Source organism: Apteryx rowi, unplaced genomic scaffold, assembly GCF_003343035.1.
Source record: "Apteryx rowi isolate R43461 unplaced genomic scaffold, aptRow1 scaffold_126, whole genome shotgun sequence".
NCBI classification, from domain to species: Eukaryota; Metazoa; Chordata; class Aves; order Apterygiformes; family Apterygidae; genus Apteryx; species Apteryx rowi.
Window position 1 is genome coordinate 1,462,973 of NW_020447486.1, and position 24,408 is coordinate 1,487,380.

The following is a 24,408-nucleotide window of genomic DNA, read 5'->3' on the forward strand; positions in this document are numbered from 1 at the left end:
GCTGAATTACCACATTGTATGTCCATTTCTTGGTACGAACTTTGGCAGGTGATCTAATCAGTTTGAAATAAGTACAGCATCTCTGAAAGCCACAGCTTTTAGTCAGGAGAAGAAATGATTCCCCCMAAAAGCTCTATTATTTGAATGCCAAAGACAGATGAAGGAAAAACAGACTACAGAAAAATGCTACTTTAATCCGGGTGAAAGCCTGATGAAGAGTAATTTATGGTACTGTCAAATGTGGATAAATTTCACCACGAAAATGGAATATAACTTTGTTTTAATGCTAAAAGGTGTTCATTGTACCAGAGGTAGTAAAATTCATGTGTATTTAGGAAACTTTGAGCTTTCAAGTTACTGTTTTGGTAGATCATATTCTATGTTAGAGAAAAAATCAAGATTATATTTTTATATATATACAGTTGAAACATACTGTATTTGTTTGCTTTAGGGGGCTTACATGTTTCCTTAATTGCTGCAATAATAGTGATTTTTTTTCTTGTATAATGTTTAGTATAATTAGAGTGAAATTTTAAATTGACTTTGAAGTATTRGAATGTATTTTCTACAGAGATGATGGAAATACTGCAGATGACAATACAATTATTTGGTTATTTGCTGTATTGTAGAATCCTTCTCTTTCAAAAATCTCTAGGTAATGGCGCAGCGTGTTTTGTTGCGGATCATGATGCATGTTGTAGCATTTTTGCTAGGCAGTTTTGTATTCATTAGTATTTGATCTGTCCTTTGCCACCATTTTTCCAATGCAAACTAACCACTCATTTTGCTGACAACCCAGGTACAGCAGTAGGAAATCTGTAGCAAAGCAGCAAAGAAAATGAGGTTTAACTATGTTTTGACTGGACCATCTCTGTTTTGGGAGGGATCAGAATTTATCTTCCCTTCATATATATGCTATTGATCTGCCCATGTTTGAGATTCTTTCTGATAAACTGCATATTTAAAGATTCTTAAATCCAGATGGTTAGGAATAAAGGCTTTGAGAAGTCTACTTAATGTGCTTCCAGAATCTTAAACCAAGGTTTTTATGTGATGTATCRATGACTGTCTGTCATTGCTATCACATTCCTGTCCTAAACCTATAAAGCATATAAAAAATCATGATATGCTGAGGTCAGAACATCAGCAACTTCAGTTCACTTTTCCAGGAGATTTGGAAGGCAGCCTTTTAGAGCTCTTTAATTTGTAAAGGCTTGATTTAGTTTAATAATGTTCTTTGCCAATCAAGCTTGGCTTCTCTGTTGTAGGATCTGAAACTGAACTGGGGAGAAAAAAGGTCTTTGAAACTCCACTGAATATTCTGTGTACATCATTTGATGTCTTCAGGATGTGTCTTTGTCCAATGATACCTTGTATTTAATTTTTTTTGGAAGTACTTTGTCCTTCCTACAAGTTAGGCTAACAGATGTACTTCTAATTCTTGCAGTCAAATATTAGTTCTAAAAAATAAGTGACGGTAGATTGTTCATGAATTTTCAGAGCCTTTTATAAACACATGAGTTTACTTTGGGGAATATTTTTGTGTGTGGATGTGCCTAATGATTATCTCTGAAAGTGAATTAAACTAATCTGCCTTGATTTATATTCAAAGGGACTAGTAACATTTATGCAGTTGTTACCATCTCCACCAAGGTGACAGTAACTATCGGCAGTTTGGTTCTCTTAACTTCTTCAGTCTAGATAACAAGTGTTCACCTCTATGCCAGTAGTCTTCTGCAGTATGATCGTACATTATTTGTTACAAAGGACTGTTCAGAGCACAATATGAGAAGAACTGTGGTTATGTAATGAAAAGGTGCTTTTCTCTTTAGGGCGTTACACTGTGAAAGTTGGGATATGTATAGCTGAATGAGAAAAGAAATAGTGGAAAGTAAAGAGACAGTTTCTGTACAGCAAAGTGAACACGGTCCTAGAAAATCATATTCTAGTCTTCTCAGTAAATTTTCTACGTAAACCCAGCTTTCACAGGTGATGTTTCTGGGTGTCTGACATGAGACATAATGTGCTGAGTATATACAACTGTAAGTAAATGAATGGGAGTTGTACTTTGAACATATTAAGTGCTAGATAGTGCTGAATACTCAGAAAAATAAGGTCCTAAGCATATCAAGTTGAACACTCAAAATTAGTGAGTACAATTTTTGTTTTATTTTTGCTTCCACAGAAAGAGGATAATTATACCTTTCATTCCAGTGGGATTCTATGAAAATACATTTGTTTATACTTGTATTCAAGTGCTTCACTATAGAAATTTGTCACAAAATACTGCTGAAAAATCAATAATTTTGTCTTCATGCAGGATATATATATAATGCATGTGTATACATACTTATATATATAAGGTATGGGGCCACATGCTTAACAGGGAGATGAAATAAAAAGTAGCACATATATGAATGAGCCAAAGTCTTATTTCCAGCTTTTCCTAACTTTTAAGCATTTGGTTTTTGAACCATAACGTGATTTTGACATAGAGGGTTTTTGTGTGTCATAAATGCATAGTTTTGTACATTTTGTATATCCTTTTTCTTTTCAATAAACTAATTTTGCTTTGTGTTGTAATTTGAAACCTTAGCAATCCTGTTTAAAGTTCCACTATTTCCACACTAGAATAGATTAGTCAACTGAGAAATCCACACTCGTAAATCCGGAAGTGTAAATTGACTAAAATGTGTTGGAAACTGTTTCATAATACATGCTATATATTATGTTTTAATGAATGATTTTAACTCTGCTACTAATTAGTAAAGGAGAACAGAGTTATAAGTGGAGAGAAGAAAACCTCATGAATGAAAATTGAATTATTATATCTTATTACAGAGGAGATAATATTTTATAATGGTATATTATGTTCACAGTATATAAGTAGCTGCTTCAGCAGTTCATTTTTTAAAAAAGGCATGCATACATACATATATATTACACACATGCGTGTGTGCATGCACACACATGCACACACACACACGTAAAATTAAGTATGTATCACTGTGCATGAGAATATTCTGTATAGCATTCCAGTAGCTCTCATTGCAAGTCACTGAAAAGTAGCACATGACATGCCATTTCCACAGGAGGAGTTTATATTTGTGTGATACTAATGCAATAGTTAATTCATGATCTATGCTAATTTCCTAGCATCTATGCTTATGTGTTAAAAAAGTTTGTGTATATATGCCCCTAGTTCTATATGGAAGTAAAAAACTTGTGAAAACTTTATTGTAGTTCTAAATTGCCTTCAGGAATGATGGCTCAAAGTTTTGTGTTTTCAAAACAAGTATTTCTAAATGTGGGAAGAATGTTAGTTACCTGTAAATTATGATGACTCTTGGATAAGTTTGCTTATATTTTCAAGTATTTTATATTCACATAGATTCTCCATAATGGACTTCTGTTTAAAGCCTAACATTATAATCTCCCTTTAAAATGAATGAAAAACTATTTTAAAAATTCTTTATAAAAGAAAAAGCTTTGTAAAATGCACACAGTCCTCAACAGTTATGCAAACTTAATTCAACAGTTATGCAAGGCTACTCTTTAGAAATAAAAGCATATTAGCAATATAAGTTTTAAGGGGATTATAAATATGCCAGATGTTCCCAGTAGCCATATTCACAATTGACCACAATGACATATCGGCACTAAGTCGTTCCCCCCAAAAGAAAGTTCTGCAGCTATAGTTGTGCCTTGGAACATGGCACAAAGCCACAACATAGTCACTTTTAAACCACAGGAAAAGATCTGGAACCTGAGAGCCTAAGCTGACAATACTCTGCTTCTAGACTAATGAATTTCCACTACATTTTAACTGCCATGTGTTGTTTTACCCACACATGCGCACACACACGCACACACAAAAAAACCTATCCTTATTTAGCTAAGTATATAAATTTTTTCTTATGTTTAGCTAGATTTTTTTTTTTAATTTTATTCCTGTATGAGTTAAAAATCAGAGTAAAGGGGTTTTGGAGACCATAGTTTGTTACTTCTGAATCTGTTCCTTAGATATTATTGAAAGATAACATCTCTGTTTTGTTTGGTTACTAAAACGCAGTCTCTAAACACAACTTGCATTTGGTTCTATTTTGACAATAAAAGTTAATCTTGTATGGTTTTTGTTAAAGCACTGTTGAAAAAATATCTTATTGAACTATTTGCGGTGGGGTTTTTTTTAAGATGTTTAAGATTTCRCATACAGTTTAACTGATCACAGATGAAACTGTAAATTAATACCTCATGAGTTTTACTGACTGCAGGGCATTGTTTGTAATTCAAAGCTGCTTTGTTCCTACAAACTAGGAAAAGGCCCTGTTCAAGCAAACAAATTAAAGAGTTCATCATGATATCAAACTATTTATTAAAAATGAAAAGTCTACTTTTGAATTATTATTCCACTGTGACTTTTATAATAACCAGTTCAGAACTTATTTTTTTTAAACTTAAATCTTTAGGGCTTGAAATAGAAGATCTAAACTTGCTTTTAATTGTTGGCCTTAATCTACCTTAGTAGAAATTTTTGTGCTCTCGCTCAAATAATTATGCTGCATACAAAAAGAAAAAACACTACAACTTGCTTGGTTCAGTTTGTTCTTTGATCAGATTCATTTCCATTTCTACTGAATTGCATATGGTCTCAGGACAAATAACAGCTATGTAACAGAAAATAAAACTCTCAGACATGTTTCATGTATAAAATTTAATTTTCTCTCTAATACTGATAGGTTATTCCTAGCTAGAGAGTCAGGGTGAATATATTTGTTTTCAATCTCCTTTCTGTCTTCTCTAACCTCAGAAAGGATTTGGGGATGATCTTTTTATACTTTTCTTCTTATTACCATACAATTAGTGAGTAAAACTAAGAAAGGCAAATAAATATAGCTTCATACAATTTGAATGGCCGTGACTTCTACATCATCTTGGTGTACTGCAGGTATTTGTGATCACATAAAGACCTGAGGAAGCTATAATAAAAACAACAACAAAAAAACCCTCTCAAGCAACTTGCCCTTCAGCAAAAATAAACTATTTATGTGTTTGTGGTACACTCTTATCTACTTCAGTGAAGCTAACTGTTCCTGAGTTATGAAGCCATTGAAAGTCACTTTCCACATTTGAGAAGGGAAGAGAATATGTATTCTTGTTAATTTAGAAATAACCAATTACTGTTTCAAGCAAAGGTGCTACACAAGTTGATTTCTACCTTCTATTAGAAGAGATTCAAGAGCTACAAATCTCATCAGAAGGTTCAAGATGAATTTTCTATCTTGAAGATTTATGATGACTCCATCAAGCTTTAAAAAACATATCTACTCTTATGCCCTCATAGATCCAGCACCATGAAAAAGAAATGCTCTGAAATGGAAGAGGGGTATAGAATGAAGAGAAAGGTATTCAGGGTCAGTCACTGTTTCAGAAACAGCTTCTGTTCTTACTGGTAGATTAGCAACAAGGCATATATCTTTATAATCCATCCGTAGGCTTTTGCCAACCTTGAAACAAAGAAAAAGTGATTTGGCATGCTGATTAGGGGGAAAAAATGCTAGCCTTCATGCCACAATCATAAGGGATGACCAAATGATCTCCATCTAAATTAGTACAATATTTATTAAGCCAGCCTTTAAGAATGTTTTAATTGTGAGCTGCTAATCACTCTAGATTTTGAGTCTGAGAAATGCATTTTTGTTTGCCTAAGTGGCTGATCTACAACAACTAAACTCCTTTACATTCTATAAAGAGACTTTGTGGCCCACTAGTATTTCTGTATTCTCCTAGTAACTCTCCAGCCCACTCTTTAAGTTGTATTGTTGTAGAGAATCCAAAAGCTAATTCTTTGAGGCCATCTCATGCCTGGTAGTATCTGATCTCAAGTGGAAGAAGTGTTGTCTTCCACAGTGATGTTTCATACTGTTCTTTTCTTGAAGTTTTTGAATTTCTGCTTTGAATACCTTATGGCAGGGGTGTGTGTGTGTGTGTGTGTGTGTGTGTGTGTGTGTGTGTGTGTGTGTGAACTGTTCACTATTCCACATTCCTTTGAGTGATTTAGGATTTCTTCTTACTCTTCTCAGCAGCTCAAACCTATGAGTGGGAAGTTGAAGTGGGAGAGAGATCTAGAAGAAGGAAGAAACAAAAATAAGTGGGAAGCAAGAGGTTGAAAAGCTTACAGACATTCTTCCTCAGCAGTACTCTCAGGCAGTGTCTTGAACTTTTTAATGTGACAAAAATGTGTACGTTTCGTAGGGATGTGTTCCCAAATACAGGATTGGAAATGAGGGAGCTTGGCTGATTTTTTTTTCAGTTGATTTAAAAAAAAACAAATAATAATCTCATCTGGTCAAAATACCTTTCATGTTTCTATTAAAATCTAGTTTTTAACTTCAAATGTACAAAGTAGAGTCAAGTACATTTCACAGAATCACAGAATGGTAGCATCACTGTAACATGGTGAACACTGCAGGCTAGCCTTTGGTGTAAGAGCCAAACTGGTTTTTCTGTATGCAGTTCAGCRTCATTAACCTAACAGAGTACCCTGCTCAAGTCTTCTCAGTGGGACAGATTAACCGAARTAGTGTGTAATGGTGGCAAACTCAGACTACTTAAAACAGCTGAAACGGCTCAGGTACCTCTACTTGGTAATATATGAGAACATAGTTATGGTTACATCCAGTCAGTCTGAAGRCTCGATTATCAGTACCTGAGAGGGGCAAAGCAGGCGATGGGACGAAAGAACTGTGAAATACAGCAAGCATCACTGTACTTCTGTTGTATATTCTCCCAGCTTCCAACAAACACTATTTAGAACCATGTGAAATAGAGATGGTAGGGTTTTTTGTTGTTTTTTGGTTTGATTTTTTTTTTACTTACCTAGCTGATTTGTTCATGAATTTAATTTAATTTAATATTCCATTAATTTTGGCTATATTTACATTTCTTTCTCCCAGCCCCCCCCGGAGTCTTGTACCTGAATGGTAATATTTAGGTCAAGACCCTTTATTTTATTAGGGTTAATTTTTCTTCATGCATATCCATACATCATTTGGTGTGCAGTCTTGACATTCTCTTAAAATTTTCTAAAATAAGTCTTTCTTGTCTACCTGCAGGATATTCAGATTTGCCTGTGGAAACTCTTTTTCTGGTCTTGCCTAGCTATTCAAAATAGCTTTTCAAGCTGTTTTTCTACTCTTCTTGGGTTCTTGCATCATTCTCATCATGCTTAATACTGGAATGTCTACAGATACTATAAGAGGATGTGTTTTTCTGTGTTCTTGTATGTATTTTTCTCTCACCCTCTCCCCAGCAGGAGATTTAGGTACAGTTTTGTGTTTCATGTTTTTTTTTGTTTTTTGTCTTGTAACATTTTTCTTTATTCATTAAAGAGAAGGTTAAATATATGTATCTATCACTTGGAGAAGTGGTTGTGCTTGCTTTGGATTTCCTTGGGACTTCATTATAGTTGCTTGGTTTCTTGAACAGCTGTGTACTCTTTTGTCATCTGTAACTTAATTTGAAAGATTCTGTTTTGAAACAGAGTGAGCTGTTGATTTTCATTTTCTTCAAAACTTCAGTGTGGAGAGCTAAATAAATTCCATGACTTCAAAACTGTTTATTTCTACTATGCATTTGCTAATAGATATTGTTTTATGGAACCACAGGACGGGGCTAACATGTTTGTGATAATCAAAGTTGCTGAAAAGTTGCAGGTTTGGAAACTGTAAGTTTTGCTTTCCTTAGCCCGGTGGTATGTCTTCTGTCTTGTTCAAACAGAACAAACTGGACAGCCCAGGGCCCTTTGTGGTGATAGATGGAGGAGCCTTTAAAATCTGTGTATCATTGACGCTTCGGTGTCTGTATACAACACAACTAAAGGAACCAGAGAGAGAACTGGCTTTTGTGGAACTCCTCAGATGAGAGAGATCTCTTCTGTTGTTTAGACCTACAGTTTGATAACACTGCTCAGTTAATGCATCCTTCCATCTTTCTAGTTCACTTTTGTTTTAGTTTTAAAAGTGGGGACTACTTTTTATGGAATCTCAACTTCATCTGTTGTGTATAGATAAGAAGGCTCTCCACTTAAGTTTGCATTTAACCCTTAATCAGGTTGCCTTTTCTTCCTGACTAAGTCCACCTGATCCAAAAATAAGTACAGTGCTTGGTGGAATGGTGAAATATGATTTAAAAAAAATGGAAGCACGGTAAGCTCCTTTGCCATCTCCATGCAATTTTATTAAAATACAGCTACAAAATAAACTTCTTGGGGAAAAAATCTTTATGAAAGGCTTTGGAAGATCATTATTGTCATCCTTTCATGCAGTAAGCACTACAAATTGTGTATCTGTTTTTTGTGGATGTAGCCTGATAGGATTAGTTCTGCAAACTGCAGTACTCAACTGATCTTACAGGATCATGCAATGAAAATAGTTAATATAATGGTTTCTTTCTTGTGGGAGCTTTTGTGCTATTAAGGGTAGAAGATGAAAGGAATGATGAACCTAGAGGTAAGAGAACTAGAAATGTCATTCAGTTTTCTCCCATGCTTTTAATTATAGAAACACTGGGCTGTTATGAGCCTCAAGACATTCATAGCACCAAGATAAATGTATGTAGCTGAAATATTTATAATAAAAGTTTGTCTAACTGTTTTCAAACTGTTGAGTGAAGGAGATTCTGCTTCTGCTAAGTTGGATGTTTCTCTACATGTGGTTAGCTTTCTGTAAYGTATAATCTAAATCGTAGTTAGGCTGATTTCGGCCTGCCTGCAAGGGATATGAAGAAGTATTGCTTGCTTTCTCTGTAAGAGCCATGATGTGATTGTTCATCTTGTCTCTAGACATTTTTTTTCCTAGACTAAACTCAGTTTCCTCAATCTTTTCTTATACATCATGTTTTAATACCTCTTATCCTGCTTGCCCTCTGATTAACTCTCTAAACTGCTTTTCCTCTCAAGATAGGCTACCAAAATTGGGCTTGATAGTTGGAGTCTTTGTTACTACTATGTAGAAAAGACTACTTTTACCTTGCATCTAGAATATCTCACTATTGTATTCTAGAAAAATATCACCCTCCCCTACCCCAACTCTCCCAGTTCAGCCTCTGCAACAGATTCAGGTTGTTGACCGATTTTTACATTTTTGATCTTCTGTTACCTCCAGACCCTTTTTTTTTTTTCCCCAGTGATACTACTGTTTAATCCCAGTTACTCCTCGTTTGGTCCTTGCTCCTTAACTTTCTTCTGCATCAGTCTAGTACTTAGCACTAGTCCTTGCTGGCCTTTCATCCTAAAGATTCTGGGTAGCTTCTTAATTGTATTGGGAACCATTGAGTGAGGTGGTTCATTGCAGCTGCTTACGTTCTGCTAATTTTGGTTGTTTTGACCTGATTATCCACTGTATCATAAAATAAATATTTTCTGCAAAATGGCCATCCAGAAACAGAAATTAAATTTCAGTGGTTTGTAGCTTCTGGTTTCCCACTTCTTCTCAAAAAGAATATGCTTCCATTTTTCCTGTGCTTTGGGACATACGTAACGATTAATTATTTTTTCCTAATTTTCGGAGGGCTGAGGATAAGAAAAGTTTCTTCCTCCTTTATTCCAGTCTCATTGGGAGGGGAGATAAATTCTTTCATGCGCAGCTTCTGTGACTAACTGCTGCTTTTCAGGAATGTTGTTCAACACGAGCTGATGTGATTCTGTGAAACACAGCTGACCACAAGCTTAGTAATATCATGAAGACTAACACTGAATATCAGGGTGGTCACAGACAGGGGAAGTCAAAATGGCTGGTTTATCAGAGGGAGCTTCCCATTGTTGTCATGTTTGGGTCAAATGTTTGGGTTTTTCTTTTCAATCCCTGGGTTATTGTTCTGCTGTGGAATTAGACTTTTAGTGCTGCTTGGAACATTACTTTCTGAAATGATTTATGCAGTACTATTCCCCTGCAGCTTTTTTTTGTTACTTGTAAATTTTTTTGCTGTTCATTGCATATGCTAATTTTTTGCCAAAAGGTGACCCTCTGAGATTGTGCCTGTGGAGTGAAGAGATGGACTGAATTGTCATAGGCTGTGGGATGAGTTATTTTTAGCTGTTGGCATTTCAGGCTGGAACACTTCATTCTGTCGTGCCTGCTAATGAGTCATCTGGAGAAAATGGGCTTCTCTTGCTTTCAGAGAGGGTCTGTAGCAAATAATAATAGGCTAATCTCTGCAGGAGATACTCTGTCAAGTAACTAAAGCCTCAACTAGAAAATATGTTGAAATGGAGACTTATCACCTCCCTGCAAGAATAGGCACGCACTCACTATTCTTATTATATTGAGATGTATATGAAAATCTGAAATACTAGCAGACTGATGAAGAGTCTAGTAATGGTATTACAGTAAAACATTTTCTAGAAAAGCTTAATTGGAGACAGCTTACCTTTTACAGATAGAGAAGAGTACATACTCACTTCCTAATTCAGAACATAGTTGATTTGCTGGAATATGATATGTTACTTAGTATTCTGGAAATATGCTTAACTGCAAAAAGTCGTATATAAATTGTCTCCTTGAGGGAAAGCAAAATGTATCAACATTCAATATATTATTTTTAAGGATTATCTAGCATCTTTGTTTTGGTCACTACTGAAAAATAAATTTAAAATCTTTGTTTTGTTTCTGTGTGCAGTTCATAATGTCTCCCTTGAAGATGACCTCTTCCCTTAAGTTTTGAAGGTTTTGTGTTGATACAGCAGGAGACTTTGTCTCACAGGTGAAAATATCACCACTCAAGTGGAAAACTTAATATAAAAATAATTGATCAAAGGGGCTAATCCAATTGCTTCATCTTTCTCCCTTATTGAAATTCCAAGATTCAGTAATATAAATGATTCATTTATTGAAAAAAAAGAAAAAAAAGACAGGGCGGGGAGGGGAACCTGTATCAAGATTCACAGAGTGTTGTATGAAAGAAAAAAAAAAAGAGAGAGTATGCTATGAAGGAAATGATTTAAGGAATAGCATSAGTGTCAAGTCTGTGTGTCACCTTGATACTTCTGATACTACTTCTAGTCTATACTTTTACTTTCTTTTATTTACATACCTTCCTTTTGTAAAGTATGTTACAAGTCTGAAGAGGCCTTTCTGTTTTAGAGGCAGGAGGATGTTTGCTTTAGAGCTAATAGTTTTTTACTGTCCATTGATTATTGTGGCTATTTGAGTTTGCTTTTTTCACTTATCAGTGAAACATTTATTGAGACATAAGAAACCCTATTTAGAGAAATAATTTTGCATTATTAGCACCTATTAATCCTTCAACCTGTACTTATATTGCTGTGATCATTGAACAAAATGCTTTAAACCAGTCAAGCTCTAATGCTTCTGACATTGCCAGAGTCTGCTGCTGCTAAATAACCCACAGGGCTTAGACTGGGTTAGTCAAGATTAATATTTTAGATTTTTGAAATTTGGAATATATCTGCATTGCAGACAGTAGTGTTGTGGTCAAACACCTGAGATACACTTACATAAACTAGCATATGTATCAGAATAATGTAACTGCAGCAGTGTGGAACTCTGCATGGGAAATTTACCCTGCATTTTAGCAGGAAGAAGTAACCTTCGGTGAACGCCAGGCTGCTGTGGCTAGACTGCTTCCAGAATCTGATCTCACTTGTTTATAGCTGGCTTGAGTACACCACGCTGACTCTGTAGCTTCTTCCTTAACTGTCTCCCTAGTAGCCAATTTATGTATCTCCTCATGTGGCAGTCCACGCTATGTATCCAGCCCTAGGATGTTGTCCCACCAGGATAAGTTGTTCTGCTTGTAGGAAAGACAGTTGGGTTTTTTTGTCTTCTCCAGAAGTGAAAGCAAACTAGTTCCATGTTACTCTTTCCAAAACAGTTCTGATTCCTTCCTACTTAAAATTAGTATTTTCTAAAATGTCCAAAGATGTTGGTAATAAACAGTTGATTCATTTCCAATCCCTTTCAATGAAAATACAGATTGGGACATGTGATTACATACTTACAAAATACTTACAAATAGGAAATGTGTTAGGCAGTATAAAAAGAGTAAATGCTTGTGATAATAAATACTGCCTGTGTTCAAGTTACAGAAGCTCATGYTGTTAGCCACTATCAGGAGGTAATTCTGTTGAGGGATATTCACAACAAAGTTTCTTTGAAAGGGGGGAGGGGAAAGAACGCAATGAGAAATCTTGCTTGATATTTACTGTTGGCTGTGCTCTGTGCTCATTTTACTGTATGTTCCTAAGGTTTGCCTCAGGAAAATTACGACAGTTCGCTCCAAGTTAATACGAGCTTAGAGGAGACCTGTACTATCTTACTGGAGTACTGAAGTATCCTAATGTAGTTTTAATGTTTTCTTGGTTTAAAGCCAATGTACTGACTTGATATCTGTTTTAACATAACTTAAAATAACACAAGTGGTAAAGGAAAATAGATATTTTAGCTGTGTGATTAAATTGACCTGGACTGTTAGTATTACTGAAAAGAACAGATCGATTTATATAGATTGTAGTTACAACTATCACCATTGTTTTGGACTTTGTGTTAACAGAAAGGAATATTACTCAGATAAAATATTTCTTAATCTGAATGATATATGGAAGCAATTAGCTTATAATTTGTTTTTGGAACAGCTCTGTCTCTGCAAAACCTAGTGATATTTTTCGACTCTGAATTAGAATCCAAAGTTTGCAACTTGTCTAACATTTTTTACTGTTCTGATGTATTTATAGATAAAAGCACAAATTATAAAGTTACTGCACAGTTCACAGTTAAAATACTTCTCTCTGCCAAGTGTGTGTGCATGTCTTTTTGTGTCAGCTCTTTAAGGTAGCTTAGTATGATTTGAGCTGCAGCTCTAGATAACCTGAATTGTAGCAAAGATAAGATCTAAGATCTCTTGTATGATGACTGGGTCCTTTTAATATTAAAATATTCTTTGCAAATATTCTGTGAAGTTAAACAAATGTTCACTTTGATGTGAGCTGGAGTAAGTTGCTGCTTGTGAAACAGCAGCTTCAATTAGCATTCACTAAAGAACTATTGACAGTTAGCACCTGGTCTACTGTGCCAAGTGGGAAGCATCTAATGCAGTCTCATATGATTGTTGCATAATTAGGATTATGATCTCTAATTTGCTTTTAATTTTGTAAATCTAATCTTATTTTCAAAAGCATTCAGTGTTATGTGTCATCCTGCATCTTTTTTGTAGGACAGATGAAATTATTGATGTTAAGAAGATTAAAAAGCATACTACTATCTAATTTGAAAAACGGCTTGTCCTATTAGGTACTTAGCAAGGAAATTTGGACATGGAAAATTTACAAATAGGTGTCAGAGTTAGAAAGCCTATGTTCTTCCCATACTTCTTATGAGAAGCAAACAAGTAATGACACGCTTTTTTTTTTCCCCCTCAAGTAATGTTCATGTATACATGCTGACAAACATATACAAATGATATCAGGAGCAAGCGTAAATGTTTCTGTAATACTACTGAGAAGTAACAAAGGAAACGAGCTAGTTCCTCAGTGCTCCAGAACAAATTTGGTGCATCCAGGGATGATAAAGGTAACTGCTAGATACTTTCCCTTGCCTGCAACCTCTTTTGACCCTTACTGGTTACGTACAAGGGCAAGGAGCATTTCTGCCTGCAGTGTTTTGTAACAATACTGTGTGAGTCTGTAGATGTATTGGGAAGATCTATGAGACTTGGCTGATCTTTTGGAAGGACTTCTAAAAGAGAAAGAAGAGGGGGAAAAGAGTGTAAGCTTCGAGTGAGTTACTGAATTGACAGCAATTCTCTGATAGCATTTCTGATTACTTTTCCTCAGATGAAACTTTTTTTCTTAATTTTTTTGATTAGAAGTTTAATAGAAGAAAAGGAAGTGTAGTCAAGAGGTTTCAACCTATAATATAGTAATCATATATGCTAGATGTATTTTAGGGTTTGTGTGTGAATATACTCTGTGTATGTGCAATGTGTTTATGTATTTGTGGTGTGTTTAACAACAGTTAGTATTAGAAACATAAACTTTTAATAATTTAGAGGTATAGTTTTCCTTCTTAGCTCTTCATTTTCCTTCAGCGTTTCAAAATATCAACAATAAAATTCGCTTCATGGTGGCTGACGCTTTTGGATATAATCATGTACATTTTTGAGATAATGTAGCGAGGGAAAATATCCAGATAATCTGGAATAAGAGGGGCTTTTCACAGAACACTTGCATAAATTTGCCTGACTCTTTGCTGAGAAAAGAAGAAAAAAATTACTTTGAGAAATGTCTTTAAATCATAGTCCTTAAAAGCTGATGTTTTAACCTTAGATTTGAATGACTGTTACTTTTTCCATCTTGTTTCAATATGCCTAAATGCAAACACATGTGGAAAATGTTCTTTTGGCTTTTATCAAACTGACATTTAAGTGCATTTTTTTCAACCTCGCTAACATTTGTGGTAAAATATTTCAAAGCTATGAATCTTGCARTTTGCCTATGCATTTTTTTTTCTTCTTTCATATATTAACATTTGGTACTCATAATCCTAACCTGGTTGGAATTACTGGCTTTTTTCATTTGCTGTTTGTTTGGATGAGGTGATTAGGAAAATACTTTATGTGAAATTCTAGTTTGCAGTAGTAAGTGCTTCCATGGAGAGTCACTGTTTTCTGAACTTCAGTGAAAAGAGGAGAAAAATATGATAATCTACTATTTTCAATTGTTGCAATCATATTCCTAATGCATTTAGCTTTCTGTTGTGTTAGATGTACACAGTGCTAACCTGTCTCCAAACTTCCTTTTTTGCATTTTTCAGTCTTCCCCTCTACTCCCCTATCCATTCCCAAAAGCTTTAATTCCGTGCCAAACTAATAAGGAGAAGAACTAGCTATGGGTAGAGTCAATCATTGCCAAGCAGCTGTTAAAAAGTTTTCTCATGTACTTCGGTGATTGTACCTCATTTCTCAAAGGCAATGTTTTTCCTCTCTTAGGCTGAATTTTAAGCAAGAGCAACCAATTATATCTGCATCTCAGTCTTAACTGGTTATATGTCAAAAGACTAAGGTTGAAATAATTCTTATATGTAACTGTCCTATATAGGATTTGGACTTTGAACATTGAGTTGTACAGTTTAGACAGAGAAATTAGTAATGCTCTTTAGAGTTAAAAGTATGAATTGCTTTTCTTTTTCACCACAGTGTTTATCTTGAAAGAGTCTCCCCTTTATTTCTATTTAAATATCAATTGCATTTTAGATAATAGAATGTTTGAATATTCTGAGACTAGACCTTTTCCTTAAATCAGAGTTAATATTTCACTTCGGATCAAACTTCTGAGGGCTTCAGCTTGCCTCCTGGGGCTGAGCAGGGTAGGTTGTCTTCCCCCGCGCGTGCTCCGGCGCCTGCCCACAGCATCGCCCCGCCGTCAGCCCCGGCTCCAAGGGAACTGCGAAGGCGACAGGCGGCAGCCTAACTTCTTCTGCAAAACAGTCAGGTCACACGTTTAGCATTATTTAGTTGTTTCGTTGATTTATTCCTTGAGGGTTTTCTTTAAAAATTGGAGATAAAATTTGATACTTTTTATGTAGCATTGCTGAGATTTTTAGTGTTATTAAAGTAGGTTGTATAAAATGATATTCACTCTCTCACATAATTTGCCTTTAATTTACAGAGTGACTTCATAGGCATTCTGTCACAGGTTACTTAATTTGAAGATTTAAGTGGATTTTTTTAAAGAAACGCAATTAAAAGGTTCGAACATCAAATCGTCATTATATTAGCCCGGTTCCCTCATAGCTGAACATTTCACTTAAAGCCGTATCTTAATATGACCTCTTCTTGCAACTAAAAATGAGTATCTGGGAAGGGTGTCAGAATTGCCTTTAATTACAATTCTTTAATTAAAATTTAATTAAAAATCATCCGATAGCTGGAAAGCATACCAAATCCTTGTCAACCTTCCACTCTAGAAGTTTCCACAAAGCCAACCTTCCCACTCCCAGCTTACCTCCAAAGAAGTTACAGGCTTCTGTTTGCAACTTGAAACATTTTGTTGAATATTTAAGATATATCCATCTAAAAGTTTACTGAAGGTTTTTATACTAGCAAACCAAAGTGCACAATCCACTGGAAATATTGTATTATTATTATACAAAATAACCAGATTTTTGTCTTAAACTCAGGCTGTCATCATCTGGCACACAGAAGCAAAAAAGGCAAAAATTGTTTTTCCTTCCTCTCTAGCTGTTTTTGGCAGCTGATTTTTAAAGTGTAGCTCCCTGCTGAGGTATGCTATTGAGTACATCTTAGGTAATAAGCAGATATATCAAAAGATATCCAGGGCAACACACCCTGCTGAAAAACAAGAGATTATGTTTCTCTACTTCTTGCAGATAAGTAGCTTCTCACATCTGCATCAGAAGTGTTTTCTCCTGGTGCTATCTATATATGAGAGTGTTATATTTTGGTGTTCTAAGGCCATTTTACTCTTAAGAAAGAGTTTTTTGAGTTTTTGTTTTTTGTTTTTGTTGGGGGTTTTTTTGTAGTCTAATATAATTTGTGTCCAAAAACTTAACAGAATTACTTGAATTGCTTTATTTATCCTGACTCTTCCCCTGTTTCCTTATGTTGTCTGGGTATAGTTGTAAGGAACATTTTATGTGCTTATTTTAATTGTCAGTTTGGTTTTGAAACCACGATGAGCCCAACATGACTCTATTTGGTGCTGTATAGCATAGAACAAGAAGGTAGTCCCTGTTTAGAAAAGCCTCAGATTTTGTATGTAAAGCAAGTTCCTAGTTTCAAGTCTTGCAGGGCCTTGAAAATGAGCAGCAGCTTCCGTCTGAGATGACGGAGAAGGGGACTGGAACAGGGGTGCAGAGAGCGAGGTGAGCTGATCCCAGGGACAGCCGAGGCAGATGATCTTTGTAGCTGTTTGAGGGGCTTAGATACGAAGATGAGTGACTTTAGCTGTATAGTTATAAAGGAAAAGATCCATTTTAAGAGGTGCTATGAGAAGGAATAGTGTAAGACTTAAACATAGTTTGGTAAGAGAACACGGGATATTCATAGTCATGCTCAGGTTATGCATGGTTTGAGTGACAAATGTGAAATTGTCAGCAGAGAACAAAAAGGAGCGAGAAGGGAGAACTTACTGGGGAAACTCTAGCAGCCATCTTTAGTTTGATGCAATGGTATGACATCTCCAAGACGAGTCTGCGGGATGCAGGCATCCAGTCCAAAGTGCCTTTTAAAAATAGGCCTCTGCTCTTTATACTGTTAGGAATTTGTGAAAATTTATTCTCATTCTTATTTGTATTCTTTTATAAAATAGCTTCTTTTGTTACCTTCTAAGAAAACCTATTTCCATACTTTTTTAATAGGCATTACTTCTCTCAAATGTGAGGTTACTGAAAAGACATACCTTTCTGTATTGAGTTCAATTAGCAGTCAATCCTGCAATAAAAAAAAAAAAGAAGAAAGAAGAAGAAAAGGCAACTAACAGAGTGCTATCACCTCTAGCATAACTGAGCAAAACATTAACATATCTTTGGTCAGTGCTACAGTTGATCAGCAGTGTCACAGCTGAAAACGTATGCTGCTGCAAATGCAAACTTGTTTTTGTTAAAATGTGCTGTAATGTGGTCAACAAGTTCATGGTACCAAAGATAGGGGCCCCTCTATATAGTGCTGATCGTGGGATTTATTATTCTGTTATTTAAGGTAATGGTATGTTGCTAGGTCAACAGAAGGGTCACAGTTCTCAGATATAGCAGAGCTTTAAAAAATACTTGGAAAGACCATCAGTTGCAGSACCTGTAACAAAAATATTATTCAGTCTAGCTCATAAGGTTCTAATTTTCTTGAATTATCCTAAGTGTGATAACAGCTTACTCCTGAAGCACACACAGAAGCTCTATTTAGCATTCACTGGCCTCAGAGCAGTTTCTACAGTTGAACTTCCTTCCTTAAAATGGGGAGTTTTATAAAAGCAAATACCGTGTTTCTGAGGAGGTGTTGGAATGAGAGAATCTCCTCTCTGCCGGTCAGACAGTGACAGTCAGTTTTCCCATGCCTTCCACTGACATTTTGAAAAATGTCTGTCTAAATGTTCATTTTCTTAAGACAAAAGCAATTGGCATTCTTAATTTTGAGATCATATTCTGAAACAACATTGTTATTAGACTCTTGTGGATTGAACAACACAATTTATACCTTCCTTTTGATACGACGTGGCAAATGGTCAGCAAAAGTACTTTCCTTGCATTTGTATGAGCTCTCATAGTATTTTATATAACAGCCCCTTAGAGGTGTTGAGTGACTGTCTTAATTCAAAGAAATGAGTTAGGGCCTTTAATGTTCAGTCTGAAATAGTGAAAGGCAGTGGCCATAGTTTGTTTGCCTTATTCCACTAAATAATTATAGAATAATTTGTTGAGGTTATTTTTTTAGACTATATCAGCTGTCACCTTGAAATCTTGATATTAAGGGCAGTGCTTTTAGGCCATTTGCTTCTAGTTTTGGTTTGGTATTTTTTCTAAGTTCAGATAACAGCCTTTTCATTTGATAGATCTTTTTCATTTAAACTACAAGATGAAGTAACTAAATATGTTAGAACTCTAGATCTAGATGAGTAAGTATGTCATCTGTTACTGTCTACTAATACAAAGTAAAACATGCCATTAAATAATACAGGCAATTGAAACACTAGATGCTTTCAGGTAAAGGAATTAAAAATGTTAACAGACATGCTTGCTGATATACAAAAAAACCCAAAATAATCATGTGGGCTGGGCACTACACACTCAAAATGATTGAAAACGTAAAATGTCAGTTAAAGAAAAAATATTGCCAAAATACTAAATTGGTTCATGATGGTTTTGTATGTCTTTGCTTGAGAAGCAATTGTTATGAGACTTGTTGTTGTTTTTTTCCCCTCTCAGCTACTTGCTATCATTTGAGGTTTCAATTGCTTGACATAGAATTGGTGGATAATTAGCAGTGTGGATAGCTGTGAAAAGCATATGTAGTAATTTAGTTCTTGGTTCTTTCTAATTGCCTGCCCATCGGTAGTTTGCTAGGGTGAGTAGCTCATTATTCAAACATTTTAAAAGGAAAGTACTGTAGAAATGAAAATGCTCTTATTATTAACACAGTATTGAAAATCAAAACCTTTTAAATAAACAAGTCACTATTTGACAAATCTGTCCCAAAAGCCATTGTTTACATGGGAGAATGAGCAGATACAGTTCGTTTTTCCCTCTGTCTGAAATAAAGATGTGTCAGTCTGTTTTAGAAAATGTTAAAGTTGAAGACATTAAAATATGTTGAAATAAAATAAGTTTGTCTAAATGGGCAAGCTTCATTGTTAAAGATAAACATCTAAAATTAATAGACTTTAAAGACAAATCTATGCTATTAATTAGGGTTGACCTTGAGGTCGTTTTAAACCCCAAACATGCCAGTGAATTTATACAGTAAACCTTTTAGCTTGCCTGCAGGAGTACTTCCTTCCAAGTCGAGAAGCTCTGTTGTTAGTCCTGCTTTTTAATGCACTCATTTTGAAGTGTGCTTAGAACTTAATGGCATGATGCAGTGTTTGAGCACCGTCTCCCTGCAGTTTCCACAACTGCCTGGTTCTAGCTGACACTTTACTTGTCTTTTCTATAGCCTGTGACTAGAAAAAAAGCTGGTTCTTAAGATGCTGTGGACAGAGCTGCAAAATGTATCATAGACAAGGAAAAGTGTCTTCTGCAATTCCATCTGGGTGGTCTTAACCCTAAAGCTTGGTACCAAATATGAGGATAGATATTTCGCTTAAAAGCTTAAATATTTGTTTTAATGTGGAAACCTCATAATAACTACTGAATGCTACCATTTTAGTATGAAATGTAGGAGTAGCTACAAGCTTTACGGGTAAGGTAGGACCAATCCTAAGGGTGAGATGGTGCTATTACTAAATTGCTTAGCATTCTTTTTTTTTTTTTTGTAAAAGTGAAATGGGGGGGGGTCTTTTTTTTTTTCATGCTGTCTTTCAGGAATAAGTTGACAAACCCAAATGTATGGTACCAGATAGTGTATATAAATTGTCCTCAACTTCGTTCCAATCCATTTTCGGTATATATCTCTGAGTCATTTGGAAAAGAAAAAAATGCTGAACTTCACAGTTCTACAAATTACTCTTTCTCCTGTTCCTTCATCCCACCTCAGATAAGGTAAATGACAGGGAGTAATTCAAAACCTTAAGTATTTAACCCTTGTCCAAGAAACTGTAAAAGTAGCATTTTCAAAGAGTTAGAGGTTAAAGAGGATAAAATATATAGAAAGTAAACATTTTCAGATATGTGAACCTAAAATCTTTTAAATTTTGCTGTGCACCATATGACACATAATATTAATGTTTAAAAATCTGAATTGTCTTGTGAGAACTTGTGTCAAATTCTGAGACCAATTTCATTTATTTAAAAGAAAGAGTATAAATTTTAGTGCACCTTAGCAAGCCACTAAAATTTTCTTGATAATATTACTTTATATCTTCAGAACATTTAGCAGAAGCCAATAAGGAAATTGCTRTTGAATCACTAACGTACTAGTACCTGTGTTTGGGGGGGGGATGTTTCATGAAAGGATTTAATAATGTCCTTTTAGGAGACCACCTGCTAATGAGGACAGTTTATTTAGGATGTCACGAGTCTGGCAAGTATTTACTAATGACAGAGTAAAAGACTGCTGGTTAAGACCACCGTTTGCTAATAGAGCAATAGTATCCCAAGAAGAATGTTTTTTCAATTAAGCTTCCAAAGGACATTGCTGTTGAGCAAACCAGTCTCTTAAGAAACTTTAAGTAAAAATCCCCAAATGGAAATGCAGTTCAACTCTATTTCTGTAAATCACTTGTAAAACTAATGTTTTGTTTGTCCCTTAAAACAGGATCAACTCCATTACTTCGTAGCACAAGGCTTTTTTTTAAAGTCCATACCTAATTAAAGTATTGCTTTGACTTTTTCACCGACCCTATTTTGACCTTCCTGGAATGAAAAAAAGTCAGCCTGTACTGCTTTTTCCTTCTGTCTGTCTTTTCTTTGACAAGTCCATTTTCTTATTTTACTGATAGCTAAATAAACAAGCAAACCACTTAACTAGATGTTATTAAACTGTGTCTTCTAAAATAAAAGCTGATTTTGTCTCTGAAAATACACTTTTACTATTTTTGTCATATACTTTGAAATAGCTTTTGCGAAGTGAAATAAATGTTTTAGAAACAGTTTAAGGAATATGTTTACATAGCAACATGAAGGACTGGAAAGCTTATTCACAGAAACTGTCTTTTCCGTCTCTTCTCACATTACTAGTAGATTTGGTCATAAAAGTTGGTCACCTGTCACAATGCAATATTTCATATGTAAACTTAAAACATAGCACAGTTGCTTGGGTTTAGTTAATTTGGAAATATATCCTGGATCACCTTCATCTTCTCACTGAACTTCACATTCTGCTTCTAGGCTTAATTGGGTGGGATGAATCTCTGAATATCTTCATTTACATAATTTTTCTTTATATGAGAATATATTTTATTTATCTAAAAGTTAATTGCAATCAAGCTTATGCTTCAGGTAATGTGTATTTGAGTTGTTATTTAAATGCACAACTGTAAGGTGAAGGACTCAATGTCACACACTTTGCATTGTAATTTGGACAGAGTCTAAATAGATCTCAGCTTGCACCATGTAAAATAGCTAATGTATCTGAATTTCCTGTTTGCAAATAACATGATGTCATCCACTTCTAATTCTGATATCTTCTTTTGCAAAAAACTGCAGAATTTAACTTTCTTCTTCCCTTCCCACTTTTTTTTTTCTTTTAACAGATTTGAAGAACTTGTGAAAAAGTTCAAAGTAGAATATCATGCTGGTGGATCTACTCAAAATTCCGTTAAAGTGGCCCAGGTTTGTTCTTCCTTAAAAATAGTTATTGGTACAAGATATTCAAAGTGTTGATTCTGAATCAGCTTGATGCTCTGTATAGCCTGCTATGTTTCTGCTGCCCGCAGGATGTTTGGGGTTTTGGGGGGGCATGATTCATTTTGAAGTTTTGCTTTTTATTCTTTTAACACAGTTTCTATTAAGGTTATATTTACAATTACTATGTAGGTGCAAGCACACTGGGTCACTTGAATGGCAAAGAGGCTGGAGCACATGATGTCTGAGGAGAGGCTGAGGCAGCTGTGTTTTTCCTTTAGCCTGGAAAAGAGAAGGCTGGGAGCATGAGGGCTCTAACTGGGATTCAGTTTTTGGCTTCAGCTACCTAAAAGGGGGGAGAGGAGAGTTTTAAGGAAGATGGAGCCAGATATGCTTCTCAAAGGTCTACAGTGGAAGGACGAGAGGGAAGGACAATGTCCCTATTTGCAGTAAGGGATGTTCTAATGGGATATAAGGGGAAAAAAAAGAGAGTGGTTAAACACTGGAACAGGTTTCCCAGAGAGGTTTTCAAATCTCTGTCCTTGGAGATTTTCATAACTTAAGAGGATGATGCCTTGGGCAACCTGATCTAATTTTGAGACCAACCCTGCTCTGAGTGGTGGGTTTGACTAGATGACCTGCAGAGGTCCCTTCCAGCCTACATTGTTCTGTGGTTCTACCCACATTTATCCTGTAGGAACTTGGAAGTTTGTTCATGAAAGTTTGAACTGTAAAACTTTTTCTTAATAGAAGGATAGTTTTTCTGTCTATGAGTATGATGGAGAACAGTAATGAATTGGATTCAAGGTGTACTTAGTGGGTTTTTTTTTTCATATGTAACTAAAATATGCCTTTTGTCACACTACTCACACATATTCTTGGGTATATATTTTTAGATAGTGTGATAGATATATAAATCCTACAATTAAAAATGTACAAACTATATTTATAACCTTTTCTTAATGATGCTGGCTTGTTAACTTCCAGACTCCTTGTATAATTAAAACTTATTGCCAGATAGCATTAAATGAACATTTGGAAGAAATTAAATTCACTTTAACAGTTCTAACTCTGAATGGTAGTGTCTTTTAAATATAGTCAGTTATATACAGTTTTTGGTTCCGATAATAATTTAAAAAAACAACAAAAAACTCTTCATCAGGCGAGCTGGAAAGCAAATCATTGAATTTATTCTGTGTCAGAATCACCGTTGCTCAACCTGTGGGCATGGTGTCATGGTGGAAGGCTGTTGATTGCATTCCTGATGGTTGATCAGAGGTCAACTATTTGGAGGGAGTTCTGTAACTGTTTATTAGCTCAGAGTCATGACGTTCTGCTTCCATTCCTACCTCTAGATTACAGAGGTACACAAGCAAATGTGTTTGGTACATTCTGAGTTGCTAAACTTCAGGGTGTTCAAAGAGCCCAGGATTTTATCTCCATCTCTTCTTGAAATGACCTCTTTGACCTCAGGCAGTTTTTTAGTTAACTGTGTGTCTGATTCTTGGATGTCTCTTAATTTAGTGGTCAAGGTGTTGTTCAATAATAAGGCTATGAAGTGCACAGAACATACATATGAGTGAATGAAAGAGAGGAAGTTTGAAGCAATGAAACTTAGGGTTGTCTGTATCAATGCTCCTTTCTTACACTGATAGGATTTTGAACTTTTCCCTTTGCCTTGGCTCTGAACTGGAAGCCTCATTCAGCTCCAGTTGCCAACTGGAGTTGAATTTGTCTCCAGAAAGGTTGTAATATCTGAGGTTTTGTTTCAAATAAGAATAAAACTTCAAACAGTTGTCTGTGAATAACTTAATATCAATAAGAAACTTTAAAAGAGGGACGCGAGGGTGAGAGACAAAGAAAAGGGAATTCTGGAAATCTTAAAAACAAGCTGTTATTCTGTAAGCTTTAGCAAAAGAACAATGTGAGGATGGAAAAAAAAGTTAAAATATATATTATAATAAATATATTATATATTATAATATAATATAATAAGGAGGAGATATAGCTTTGTATAACTTAAATATAGATATTTATGTTTTTAAATTAGTGGGAGTAAGTAAAGAAGCATTCAGGAAGCCTGACTGGTCTTTGGAAAGAAGTAAAGAACCAATAAATAAGCTCAGAGCTTAGAGCTAGCCATCTCTACAAGGATGCATGCAGGGAAAGAAATCCTGAGACCACCACTTTTATTAATTTCTCAAGTCATGTTACTTTGTGCAAAAGGCTTGGAAAAATATGCTAACAACCGTGAGAGGTATAAACTCAAAAAGTTTGTTTCAGCTATTTTTGAGAGTTTAAAAGTCGCTGAGAGTATAGGTTTGTTTAAAAAAAAAAATGCATCCTTGGAAAACTGACTATAATGAAATACAACTGTTTGAGTAGAATGATTGCAAATGAACAAATGGCCTCTGAAGTCTGGTAACTGCTTCTTTAAAAG

General features: G+C 35.2%; 1 protein-coding gene across 7 annotated transcripts in view; it reads left to right on the plus strand.

The window, feature by feature from the left end:
• ADK (adenosine kinase) overlaps positions 1–24,408 on the plus strand; it is a 301,193-nt gene that overhangs the window by 58,678 nt on the left and 218,107 nt on the right. For 6 of the 7 annotated variants that reach the window (XM_026055768.1, XM_026055767.1, XM_026055766.1 and 3 more), the window contains one exon: positions 21,878–21,956. The exons of the other annotated variant lie outside the window; for it this stretch is intronic. In XM_026055768.1, the coding sequence (XP_025911553.1) occupies positions 21,878–21,956 (79 nt within the window). The remainder of the gene's footprint in view (positions 1–21,877; positions 21,957–24,408) is intronic. 7 annotated transcript variants of the gene reach the window in all.